General features: G+C 44.0%; 1 protein-coding gene across 7 annotated transcripts in view; it reads right to left on the reverse strand.

Annotated features, from left to right (window-relative positions):
* Positions 1-14,094, reverse strand: part of kcnab2a (potassium voltage-gated channel, shaker-related subfamily, beta member 2 a) — a 112,926-nt gene that overhangs the window by 22,977 nt on the left and 75,855 nt on the right. Inside the window, exon 1 of one of the 7 annotated variants that reach the window (XM_029113985.2) lies at positions 10,800-12,195. The exons of the other annotated variants lie outside the window; for them this stretch is intronic. Coding sequence (XP_028969818.1) covers positions 10,800-11,014 — 215 coding nt within the window. The 5' untranslated portion in view covers positions 11,015-12,195. Of the gene's footprint in view, positions 1-10,799; positions 12,196-14,094 lie in introns of those variants that run through there. 7 annotated transcript variants of the gene reach the window in all.

A 14,094-nucleotide genomic window follows, 5' to 3' on the forward strand; every position in this document is an offset into this window, starting at 1 on the left:
GCGACCTGCTGTAGTCTCTGTCAGCGACCTGCTGTAGTCTCTGTCAGCGACCTGCTGTAGTCTCTGTCAGCGACCTGCTGTAGTCTCTGTCAGCGACCTGCTGTAGTCTCTGTCAGCGACCTGCTGTACTCTCTGTCAGCGACCTGCTGTAGTCTCTGTCAGCGACCGGCTGTAGTCTCTGTCAGCGACCTGCTGTAGTCTCTGTCAGCGACCTGCTGTAGTCTCTGTCAGCGACCTGCTGTAGTCTCTCTCAGCGACCTGCTGTAATCTCTCTCAGCGACCTGCTGTAGTCTCTCTCAGCGACCTGCTGTAGTCTCTCTCAGCGACCTGCTGTAGTCTCTGTCAGCGACCTGCTGTAGTCTCTGTCAGCGACCTGCTGTAGTCTGTCAGTGACCTGCTGAAGCCTCTGTCAGTGACCTGCTGAAGCCTCTGTCAGTCAATCAATCAAATGTATTTATAAAGCCCTTTTTACATCAGCAGTTGTCACGAAGTGCTTTTACAGAGACACCCGGCCTTAAACCCCAAGGAGCAAACAACAGTAGTGTTGAATTTCAGTGGCTAGGAAGAATTCCCTAAGAAGCCCGAATTTTAGGAATAAACCTAGAGAGGACCCAGGCTCAGGATGACCAGTCCTCTTCTGATTGTGCCGGGTGAGATATTAATAAATGCATGTGGGCTAAATCCAGAGTCTATTTAAATTTACACTAGGTCAGAAGTATGACCAGATGGACAGGGACAGGGACAGCAACGGGCCCTCCAATCCAGGTACTCCGCAGGTGTGGACCAGGACCTCATGTCTCTCCTAAAGTTTAAAACGGGAGGAGACTGGGAAAATTCAGAAAGTGCATTCCTCATATCAACAACGGTTTATAGTGGAGAAGGAGAACTTAGTGGGGAAGGAGAACTGACCCAATCCCTCAGCACAATGGTACAGCAGCGTAAGGCCTTGGAACTGAGACGGGGGGGTCCGGCGACACTGTGTCCCTACATGGGGGAGGGGTCAGTGAGAGGTCAGCGACCTGCTGTAGCCTACAATCGATACATCCAGCTGGATGGCAGAGGACTATGCATCCTGTTTACCGTACACTTCCACTCCATTGACAGGCCATTGTCTTTTACCTTTCCCTTTTTCAAACAGATACATCCAAGTATTTTCCTATGGCATGCTAAGGGCAAGACACTTATATTGCATCAATTAACACTAATGATGTAACTGTATTAACACTAATGTCTTATAGATTGTTCAAAGGCCACAGACAGACTATTGGGGTCAAACGTCAAAAGAACTCCCACTAATTCCGAGACGGCACAACTAACAGATCCCCAAAAATACAAAAGTAATATATTTTGAAAGACAAAGCCGGTACAAATGTACAAACAACTCCTGTCCTGTTCTGAAAGGAACTCCGACAGATGGGCCTGCCAGATCCCATGTGAAAACATTATGCAACTATATATTAGTTTTCTGTGTTTGATTCATGCAAATAGGCTTCTTGCTTCTATATCACAAAGAACATCAAGCAAATTGTAAAAACGCAACACATTCAAATATACCGGAATAGGTTTGGCGGGTGAAAGACACGATTAGGCTAGTTGAGAAAAATAAATAAAAGCTAATGTCTATTCCTGACAGCAGATAGCAGGATGGATTAATAGATATTTTTCCACAGTGTTTAAAAAAGACAATAACATAAAGAGAGAGAGGGAGGATGAGAGCTGCTGAAGCACAGCTCAGCACAGAGTAACACAAGGTCTAATTAAACTATCAGTCAGCCAAGGAGAGAACAGCTGTCCTAATCTCCCCATTCAGTTAAACATGCTCACACAGACAAAAATAAAATATCTATGCATATATGGGGTAAGACACACACACACAAACATACATTAATATAAAAATGGTTCGTTCAAATATTTGGCAATTCACCCTAAGACGCCCCTAGCAAACAGATGCCAACTGTTCTTTACTCATGCCTTAAAGACAGTTTTCAAATTGGCTATGCACGGTATCCTGCTGTGTTCCTCTGTACAGAGACAGACTGGAAGTAGGAGTAAAGCCCATGGAGAGCGGGCGCACAAATGGAGAGTTTCTATGATTGAAATGTAAAGGCCTTATTTAACACCCAAATCAAACACCCACTCCTTTTGACACTCATACCTCAGAGGCCAATGCACTTGTTTGGAGTTAACAGAGGGGTCCTGGAACTCAGTCAAATGTTGGACCAATGACACAAGACTTTAATTCTGGATTAACCAAGATGAGTTACTAGACCACAGCAGAAACAAGATAACTTTCCCCTGATAGTAACTGACGTATGCATCAATGTTGGTGCTGATTTGTGAACTGCATCCATTCACAGCCGTCGTCTTCTTTGTAAACACTTTTCAGGTAGAGTGTGACAACAACAACACTGGCAGTGTTGAATCTCTGCTAGCTCACACCTGACCAACAGAGCAGTGTAATTTAAACACCATCTGCTCCGCTCACAGACAGACGCCTCCATCGGCCCGTTAGTTAAACTGTGTGTTGTGACTCGGTATCAATTTTACAACGGTAACAGTGGGCCTCTAAACCCTGTCAACAATTCTGATTGCTGGCAACTGATTAAACCTTGACTGTGCCCCACGTGGAAAGACAGCCAGAGCCCCTCCTCATATTTACACGGCAACTGCTGTAAAAGATACTGTGCAGCCAGGGATCAGACTCCACTCTTCGCCTTTCTAACCCCGGGCCCAAGTCACAAATATCTTATTATTTTTCAGAAAACGGTTAACCTCACATGCCTATAGATCTGTGATCATTGGCCACGGTACACTTGCCATAAAGTATTACTTTTCCACTTGCAAATATAACTTGCCATGGTCAGCCGATGACGGATGTCTGAGATCAGGTCAAACGCTTCATGTTCTTTTCAGCTTTATTTGCATGGGCACATTCCAATTCCTGCTGTGATCTGAATTAAAGATGACAGATCCATCTCTGTGGGGCAACAGGCAGCACACTGTTCACTCCTCTCCCTTACAGGCCAGTGTTCATTTCAAGGTATAGTAAAAGAATGAAATGTCCAATAGCTACCAGGGCAATAAGCATTGGCAGAGTCAGAGCTTCAGCATTATGTCAAATTGACACGACCACTTTCTAATGTAAATCATTCTACCATGTAGAAATGACCAAAGTAAGAATAGCCAGAGTTACTCTTGTAAACAAGTTGCCCAAATCTACTAACATTTGAACTTCATTTGTACCAAATTAATTAATACTTAACAGTACAGACCACATGGAATACAAGACACATTAAAAAACAATGGCAAGCGTAAACACTACACCACAAATTAAAACCGACCCCATGGGCCAAACAATGTCATTTAGTAAGTCGGATCACTATGGCATAATGAAACGTTCCTGCTCATCACATGTGCTAGCTAATATCTCCATCACATCCAGTAAGGGTAATAAGGGATTTCTGTTGTTGGTCCACTGTGTATGTATTTTTGTTATAGGTGATGAGAGAGACCTCAGTTTATGACTTGGCAAAGTTTGCATTATGAATCAGGATCTGTCTCATTGGTTTAATTCTATAAATGCTTGCTCTTTTTGTCAAGACTCATCTTTTGGCCAAGTTTTATCAAAATTGGGCCAGTGGTATCTTGGATTTACTTACAGTGCTGCTTGAAGGTTTTTTAACCCCTTGGGCAATTGAAGATATTTTTAGTTTTTACCATGCAATCTTTATTTAATCAGAACCAGTCTTTTTATATGACATTACAGGTTTATAGTTATTAATATACACTGATGAGCCAAAACATTATGAACACCTACCTAATATGCTGTTGGTCCTCCACATGCTGCCAAAACAGCACCAACCTGCTGAGTAATGGACTCCTGAAGGTGTCCTGTGGTATCTGGCACCAAGATATTAGCAGCAGATCATTCAAGTGTTGTAAGTGGCGAGGTGGAGCCACCGTGGATTGGACTTGTTGGTCCCCCACATCCCACGCATGCTCAATCGGACTGAGATCTGGGGAATTTCGAGGCCAGAGCAACACCTTGAATTCTTCATAATGCTCCTAAAACCATTCCAGAACAATGTGTGCAGTGAGGCAGGGCACATTATCCAGCTTGAAGAGGCTACTACCATCAGGGGACACCATTGCCATGAAGGGGGGTATCTGGTCTACAACTGTGTGTTACGATACATCCCTCCCGTAACGGTCATTAAAACTTCTGTGACTTGGGCAACAGTAGACGCCCTGACCCAGTCGTCTGGCCATAACAATTTGTCTATTTACTCCTTTACTCCTGCCCATTTCTCCTGCATCCAACATGTAGACTATGAGAACGGAATGCATGGTTACTAATATACCCAGACCTTGTCATGTGCCGTTGTTAGGAGTTGATCAACATTATTTGCTTCACCTGTGAGTGGTCATAATGTTTTGGCTCAACAGTGTCTGTTGCTTTAGATGAAATCCTGCATTTAGTGGAATAACTAAATTAAGAGGGAATTCTTGATCGAATCAAAATGCTTTGGCAGCCCCTTAAGCGAGCAGTATACTGTAAGCCAAACACCTTCTTTAAGGAGTGTTTACTCCAAGGTATTGCAACTATTAGAGGTGACACAAGATATGTGAATCACTATCAATTGAAAACATGATTTTTCACCTTGGTAACTAATTAATCATTAGAATAAAATGTGTGTGTGTATATAAATATGTGTACATGTATGTACAGTCATGTAAAAGAAGTTAGGACACTCCATTAAATATTACAGTTATTCATTAAGAAATGTTCAAATATCGATGTCTAATCTTGTTTTATTCATCTCTGGAAAAGAAAGTGATCTAATTGCAGGTAAACAGCAAAAAATAACATTGTTTTACTTATAAAACAAAAGACTTCAACATAAATGCATATTCTAACTGAGGAAAAAGTTAGGACACCCTACCCCCTAATACCTAGTGTTACCCCCTAATACCTAGTGTTACCCCCTAATACCTAGTGTTACCCCCCAATACCTAGTGTTACCTCCTAATACCTAGTGTTACCCCCTAATACCTAGTGTTACCCCCTAATACCTAGTGTTACCCCCTAATACCTAGTGTTACCCCTTAATACCTAGTGTTACCCCCTTTGGCTGAAATAACTTCAGTGAGACGCTTCTTGTAACCCTCTACCAGTCTCTGACATCGGTCTGAGGAAAGTTTGCCCCACTCCTCAATGCAGAATGCTTTAACCTGTGTGATGTTTGAGGGGTTTCTTGCATCTACAGCCCGTTTCACGTCACCCCACAGCATCTCAATGGGATTAAGCTCTGGGCTTTGACTGGGCCATTCCAGGACTCTCCATTTCTTAGTTTTCAGCCAGTCCTTGGTGGATTTACTGGTACGTTTAGGGTCATTGTCATGTTGGAGGTTCCAGTTCCGCTTCAGCTTTAATTTTCTAACAGATGGTCTCACATGTTGCTCAAGCACCCTCTGATACACTGTACAATTCATGATGGATTCTATGATGGTGAGCTGGCCAGGTCCTGCTGCGGCAAAGCATCCCCAAACCATGACACTTTCACCTCCATGCTTCACAGTTGGTATGAGGTTCTTTTGCTGGAACGCTGTATTTGGTGTGCGCCAAACATGTCCTCTGATCTGGCGTCCAAATAATTCAATTTTAGACTCATCTGTCCAAAGAACATTATTGCAGAAGTCCTGTTTTTTGTCTACGTACTCTCTTGCAAACTTCAGCCTGGCCTTAGTGTTTCTCTTGGAGAGTAAAGGTTTCCTCCTTGCACACCTCCCGTGAAGATTAAACTTGTGCAGTCTCTTTCTGATTGTAGAGGCATGCACTTTCACATCAACAGTCACCAGAGCCTGCTGTAGGTCCCGTGATGACATTTTAGGGGTTTTGGAGAGTTCTTTTAGAATCTTGCCGTCTGCTCTCGGGGTTAACTTGCTTGGACGGCCAGACCTGGGCATGTTGGCAGTTGTTTTGAATGTCCTCCACTTGTACACTATTTTCCGGACAGTGGAATGGCTTTTTAAATCCCTTACCAGACTCATAAGCTGCAACAATCTTCTTTCTGAAGGCCTCAGACAGGTCTTTCAATCCCACCATGGTGTTCACTCTCACGTCAACAGTCAGGAGCAAACCAAACTGAATGTCTGAGGTTTAAATAGGGCAAGCCTCCTTCAAAATGTTGAGTAACAATGTTCTAATCATGTGTACCTGATGTGATACACTTGTGTGTGATTTCAGCCATTTTAAGTGGGACAAAATGTGAGGGTATCCTAATTTTTTCCTCATCAGAAATTGCATGTATATTTTATAACATTTTGCAGAAAGTATTTTCTTCAGTTTTACTTGTTTAGTTATATTACTTGAATCCCTCAGTATTGTTAAAATTAATATTGAATATCCATATGTCTAAATATGTTGAAAAACAAGTTTTTTTTAGGGTCTCTTGGGAAGATAAATCTTTTCATTATACAAGTGTGTCTGAACAGGCAACATGTTCTTTTGTAGTCCAGTGGTGGGCTTGGCTCATGCTTTTGGGGACTGCGGATGCTGAGGCATGCGGGTGCATGGCTGGGTGCAACACGCGGCCCGAGATGTACTATTGCAACATATATTACATCCTCCAATCCTCCCTGATATGTGACCTGAAGTGTGGCCAGTGAAGAGGGTTGGTTAGCCAATGATGGGTAAGATCCCAGCGGTGATAACCTAAGACAGGCACAGTCGTGCCTCTGCATTTTGTGTCGTTTTTGAGTGAGTTTGTGTGATTGAGTGTGAAATTATGTATTAGAAAAAGAAAGAAAAAGGGAATGCAGAAATGCTGCTAATAATGACAGTATTCACCATTGACTTGGTTGAAATTAATGACTGACCTGCACCAAAAAATAAAAGACATTTACATATTTTGGCACATATTAAATTGGTTTTAGTTAAATAAACCACTTTTGTTAAATAAAATATTTAAATATGTTTGAGTCTTATTTGGAATGTCTTTATTATTATTTTGGGAAATAGATAAGGATTTTAGGAAAATAATTACCCTTCCTGTAGGGTACACACACTTTCAAGCAGGAAATGTCATCCTGGGGGACAATAAGGCAGTAAATGACTAACACCAATAAGTTTAATATCTTCACCCCCTCAAAGCCCAGCCTGCAACACCCCCTCCCATTCAGGACTCAGTTAATGATGCGTGCAAAATGGCTTACAATTATGTAAAACAGTCTTTCTCAGGGACGGCTGGAGTATCCAACTGGCTGTCAGGGCCGGTGGGGTGTCAATCCTGTAATGTTCGTAGCCCCTCTTTCCTCAGCCTTGCTAGCATAATCCCTTCCCTCTCTCTGCTCTGGCCACTGTCTCCTGGAAATGTTCAGAATAGCCCAGTAAACAGGACCGCATTGGACTGAACGTACACAGTCAGTCACTACTGGACAGGACAGTCTTGGACTGAACATACACAGTCAGTCACTACTGGACAGGACAGTGTTGGACTGAACATACACAGATGATCACTACTGGACAGGACAGTCTTGGACTGAACATACACAGATGATCACTACTGGACAGGACAGTCTTGGACTGAACATACACAGATGATCACTACTGGACAGGACAGTCATGGACTGAACATACACAGATGATCACTACTGGACAGGACAGTCTTGGACTGAACATACACAGATGATCACTACTGGACAGGACAGTGTTGGACTGAACATACACAGATGATCACTACTGGACAGGACAGTCTTGGACTGAACATACACAGATGATCACTACTGGACAGGACAGTGTGGTCTCATGGAAAGCTCATTTTGGATTTATACTCTGAGCTTACTTTAATAAATAATCGTCCATTAAGTCCAACATCCCTCTCCAGCATACAATGAGCAGCACATTTTCAAAGTTTTTTCCTGGATGCTGTATAGCTAAAGGAGGACATGAAGCCATTTCCCCTCTATTTCTCTAAACAATCTACACCTGGCTGCCATCAGTCCACCCAGAGGACATATTAAGAGTCTAGACCCTAATGAACATCAGGAAAGGAAAAGACCCAGCAGAGAACACTGTAGACTAACTTCATGGGCTCTGTGCTTAATGAGCCATTTAGCAATTAGTCACGCTTGGGAAGGTTGGGTTTCATTGAGTAGTTTGAGGAGCGAGGTTCTGTTTCATCCACTGGGAGATGATTTTGCAGAGGGAAAACAGTGATAGAGTTCATGTGAAAAGAGCTTTAGTCACCAGCACACCTGCTACTGCTGAAACTATGCGAGTGCTCTCCCATGTACATCTAGTCCTTCGGTGACATGGGAGATCATAGTGGCCAAGTTCTCCGCTCAGCAGCACTGAGTGTACTTAAAGGGGCACGTCAGGGAGACGCACAAAAACACAGGGATAACACAGCTACGAACACATGCAGCATGCATGTGCTAACTCACACACAAACCCAGTGGCGGTCGCTACCAGGCTACTAGGCAGGTTAGGCAGCCGTCTATGGCCCCAGAAGGCCCAGACCCTGGTGAATATACAAACTGAAATAAAAAAAATTATATAACAATAATACTTTTTTGTATTATGTTTTGTCTTAAGATCTGATTGTGTTATTCAAAATTATACTCAAATTAAATCAACCCCCCACTCCCTTACTCAAATGGTCTGTCCCATATTTCTCTCGGTAGCACCTGGAAAGACGTTAGGTAGTGTACTCAGTCAGCCTGAGACAGCTGCACAGCACAAGGTTGGGCGTATTTAAAAGATGGAACACGGCTACGTGTTAGCGGCTGCAGCTATTACTGAATATGGTGGTTTAACAGTCACATAAGAATGCCCTATCCTGACCTGGACCATCACGAACAGCCACCAGACAGAGGTTAAGAAGACACTCATTCAATGCCATCATATCGTTCATCTAACATCAGCCATATTGATAACATTGAAGCCAATGTTGAATATGATGGTGATAGCGACAGTGATACTGATCACAAATTAGCAATGTTGACATTTACACTTCCTTGGCTCCTCAAGAAAAGCCCTGACAGTGTAGTTAGAGGAAAACATGTCTGATCCAGGGAGATGTGGCCCTCCCGGCTGACGGATAAGGAAAGGTGCAGAACAGCGAGAAAGGTATAGGAATGCACTTGATTGATAATGATTAAGAAACTGAACTCTTGAACAAAGTGGCTAAGTTCTTCGTGCTTCAAAGTAGTTGTAGCTTGTACACTTAGTATGTATCCTTCAGGTAATTATTTAATCTAATTGATTTACTCTACTGAAAGGGACAGCAATGCAAGTGTCTTTGGAAGTGGCAGTTCCATTCAACAAGAAAGAAATGAAGGCATGTTCAATATGTTGCCGGTGTGGCTTTGATAAGGAAAATAAGGTAAAACATAAATTAGTTAGGTCCTCAACCATTCTCTGCCTAGGGCCACCAAATCACTAAAACCGCCACTGCACAAATCACACGTGTGTTCTCAGTCTCACCATGAAAAATAAACATGTTACACCAGTCCACACACATTCTAATGCAGAAACAGGGGGACAATTATTGCCTTGAGGAGCTCTGTCTACCTATTCACTAATTAAACCATGTCATTAAACCATGTCAACAAGAATAGGAAGCAACCTGACGCTCTGCACATTTAGAGCTTCAACATCTAGTCCTGTACATTTCTGGCCTCATCTGCAACAAAACAAGAAATTGCTATAAGGGGTGACAGAATAACTACAGCTGAGATGGTGGACATAGGGAATTAGCAACGCAAACCGTAAGTTGAGGTTTCTCGATGCTGAGCTTAAAGTCTGCTCACGTTTCCTCTTGTACTTTCAACCACCTGCAGGTTATCTAAGCAATACAACAGGGACTCCCTTTCAGAGGTAATGCAGATGAATTCAACAGTTTCTGTGCCCTGCAGCGTTTGTTCCAAGACTGTTGGGTAAAAAACATTGAATTTCACGACCAACTCCTAGCTTTTTAGAAGCACTGTGATTTTAATTATTCACTCCACACAAACAGAAGCCAATTACCATTTGTTCATGCAGGTAAACAGCACCTATAAAACGTGAACTGATTTTCTTTTCTTTTTTCCCCCTAAGGAAAAGTAAACATTTTGCAACAAATACTTAATCAAGGGTAAACCAAAAAGAAAAACACATTTCTGTTAAAATGGAAGCTCAGCTTAGCTTCCAATTTGAGTCTCAATGAGTACCTAACATTTCATCTCCCCTCTGTACTGGTCTTAACTGACAACGGAAAGATTATTCATACAGTATAGATCAAGGGGGGGACATTAGGTTACAATCATGTACAAAAACAATTACCATCAATCTCAAACTACTAAAGCTTTAGGTGTTAGCACATTTGCAGTATAAATCTGTAGAGAAATTGTACCCAATGGACAAAAATAAATACAAATAAATAATCTAAATTGTTTAGGCTAGATGCCACGTTATCACATTAACCGTGCACACAATTTTGAGGATTCCATGTAATTCACAACAACAACAAAGAGCAATCGAGAGGAAAAATAAGTCTGTGGTGTAACGAGAACACATTCAGCTCAGTATAAAAGCCTGCTCGTTGGTGTACGTAATATGATACCAGGAAACATTCTTTACATAACATGGGACCCATTGTCTACAAATCTGATATCCAGGTTACCATCTTCCACACCGCACCTTCACCCGACCATCTAGTTGGACCGCGGTAATCACATTCGTCTTACGGTCTTCTTTAAGATCATTCTCGGCCTCAGGCGCTCTATAGTAACTACCGTTTGTGGCTGGTTCGTCCTACCTATACTTCATGCCGGTCCGTATACTCTGGTCGCTGGATGTGGGTTGGCTCTGCACAGTGAGCTGCCCCAGGCTCCGGGCAACCATGGCCACAGCCCGGAACTTGCTGCGGGTACCGGTGTTGGGGCTGTTGGCATTCTGCCGGTTTAGCCGTTCCTCTGTGCTGCGGCTTACACCACCACGGTTGTGGTCCGTACACACCAATGACACCTGCATCCTGGCTAGGACTGGACGCGGCTTCAGCTGCTCCTTTCAGAGACAGCTCCTGTCAGTCTGCACTGTGCCTTGGCCGGGGCGTCCCTGGACGGCTGTGAGAGTCGGGGCGGGCGGGCTAGAGAACTTCTGCAGAGAGAAGAGGACACTGTGGAGTGGTCTTTTACTGAGGGGGGTCCTGCTCCAAAACTGCCTCTGCCAATGCCTCCACAGGAAAATCCTCCCGGTCCCGACACAGACACGAAGACCAGTCACTTGAAAAAAAGGTAAAGTGTCCTTCGATGAGAGGAACAGTTTAATGAATATCCCGTGGCACTCTCATTTCCAACGTGTTTATGGCAGTAAGGGAGGGTACTAAATTGTTCCCGGGCTTCCGTTCCCTTTGCAGTCTCGACTGCGGTGTCCTCGATTCGTCCGTCTGTCTCACTCACGCGTTCAGTTGTGATCAGAGCCTCATCACAGGCTGACCGGCAGATGTAGTCATCCAGTCCAATTTTCCTTTAATCTGGAGCTCAGCACTGTTGATAACACCTCGCGCTGAAAACAGTGGAGCCAGATCAACACAAGGAGATAGGAGCAGGAGATGAAATATTCCAGGAGGTTACATTCTGATCCTTTCCCATAAGTACCCAGCAGCAGCTGTCTGTCTGTAAGAGGGTAACCGCTCGTTCAGTAACTCACATCCCCTGGGTGTCTCCCGGACTGAAACGTACATGTGTATGCCTAGTGCTCAGCACAGAGGCAGAGTGAGCGCGGGCAGGAGGAGAGGAGGAGAAAGAGAGAGGAGAAAGTGGGAGGGATATGAAAATATGCAATGTGGAGAAATATTTGGAGAGTTATCGCAGCAAGCGCGCAAACTAGAGAGAGATGAAGGGTGGGGACAAGAGAGCCCTGTGTCTACCGCCAGTCATAGGAGTGGATATGCTGGCTGTGGTATTTTCTATCCATCTAACTCAATACTCCAGTATGGCTGAGTCTGATCTGGATTGGCACGGTCACTGGAGCCAACTGGAGTCACTGGAGTAGTTCAGTGTAGTTCAGAATTAGTATTTTAGTACAGTCAGGCCCCATACGATCCAGCAAGTTTCAGATGTGGTTCAATAGTATATCTTGGTTCAGTCAGGTCCAGTATGGTTAAATAGTATATCTAGGTTCAGTCTTGGTCCAGATGTGATTCAATATTACATCTCAGTCTGGCCAGACAGATGAGCAAACCTCTGAAGCAGACGGAATGTAGCAGAAAGGCATCTGGTGGACTTGACCAGGGGGTTGCTGTCAGATGGTTGGGCGGGGACCTATTTTGAAAGATGGAAAAGTTGAATGGGTCATTTAGAATATTTCAGGGTATCATTACTAGTCACTGACAATGCGTCAATTCGACCTGTGCTGTCCCACTCATCTGGTCATGCTAGTAGCATTAGATTGGCCAGGCTATCCACTAGTGGGCTCCATCTAGTGGTGAAACTGAGTACTGATGCTTAAATTAGCTAACTTCTGGTTAGAGCTCTATGGTACTTCAAGATGATTAGAAGAGGCAGCTCTATCGTTCTTACTCACCCAGGCCTTGGAGAGAGAAGTCTGTGAACAGAATACCTTTGTTTTTAAGTGTTAATTCAATGTTTCATGCTTAACCAAACCTGGCTTGGGGCGTCAAAAAGGCTGGAGTAAACAGTGGTACTGTGGGAGGGCAATCGGGTATGAAATATTTATGATGTAACTTTATCTGCACCGATGTATGTCATGGGGACCTTACAGCTGAGTGCACTGTCATGTACCTCCCCAGTTCCCACTCAAACTGACGCGCATTAACCGAAAACAAATGATTCCAGGCATATTCATTTGTCTGAGTCATTTGCTTCCGTACACGAGACAGAACAAACACACAGGGTTGGAACACGGCCTGTCCCTGGAAGACCGGCCATGTTTGGGAGGGGACAGTGACTGGAGTCTGGCTTAGCAGAATGGCGACGGAGGGCACTGCTGTGGTAATAACATGAACACATCGCTGGGTGAATGAGTGCAGGGAGACCGCAGAGGCACGCGGAAACACAAGGCATCGAGTCCTGGACCTTATCTTCCCAGGCCCCTGGAGCACGTCGTCCCGGCTAGGGGAGATGATTAAGGGAGATAGCACACCAACAGGAAAGCAGTAAGGTCGTGCTGAGAAGCCACCTCCATCAAAGGAATCCAGCAGACAAGCTGGAGACACAACTGACATGCCTACGCTTAGAGCCCAGCCTTCCGCTCTGCAGGACTGGTGAAGAGGGGCTTTTATACAAATATGTCTGGATTGGATATCACTGGTCTTGGGAAGCACCTCTAGCTATGTGTGAACTGTATAGGAGTGTGTATGGGCCAAGGAAAGGAGCTGTCCCATCAGTTCTCGTTGAAGGTGACTGTGGCGGATGACTGTGGCGGATGACTGTGGCAAGTGTAGTGATCCTTCTACAAGACAGGATCTGTGCGCACCGTAACTCCCAGAAACAGCGGGAGCGAGCCTCTAACGGGAGTCATGGACACGTGTGGGACAGGGGCCCCGGCAGCCCTGATGGAGTTTCAACATGCAATCCACACCACCCCACTCAGCAACCCAGTCCACAGCAATGGTCTCCTCCTGGTCACACCCATGGAGGTCTGACCTGGGGGTGGCTGATGTGGCTATGCTGACATCACTACAACGCATCAGCCTTTTCTTGGTTGTTGGTTGATCAGGCCATAAATATTAACCAGAGTGCAACGGAAGCAGATCAATGAAAACACGCTAAATCTGTCAGGCTGGAAATCCAGCATATTAATGGATCAATATAATACAAATAATCTGACATATTCTTTCCATATAGCTTTTTTGGGGGAAACAACAAAACATAAAAATTTTCCAGTGTTTTTAAATATTGCTGTGAAAAAAAAAATACATTGAACCAGTACTAAACTTGACCTGCAGATGCTCAGCTGCCAAAGCCAAACATAAGTCTATTTATTGTAGGCCTACTATATAATATCATAAATAAAACACAAATCAAGTGTAAACATAGGTACTATGCTCCCACCGGGGCCATACTGTTTGCTTTCAATGAGCCTTGCTC

Source organism: Esox lucius, chromosome 17, assembly GCF_011004845.1.
Source record: "Esox lucius isolate fEsoLuc1 chromosome 17, fEsoLuc1.pri, whole genome shotgun sequence".
Taxonomy (NCBI): domain Eukaryota; kingdom Metazoa; phylum Chordata; class Actinopteri; order Esociformes; family Esocidae; genus Esox; species Esox lucius.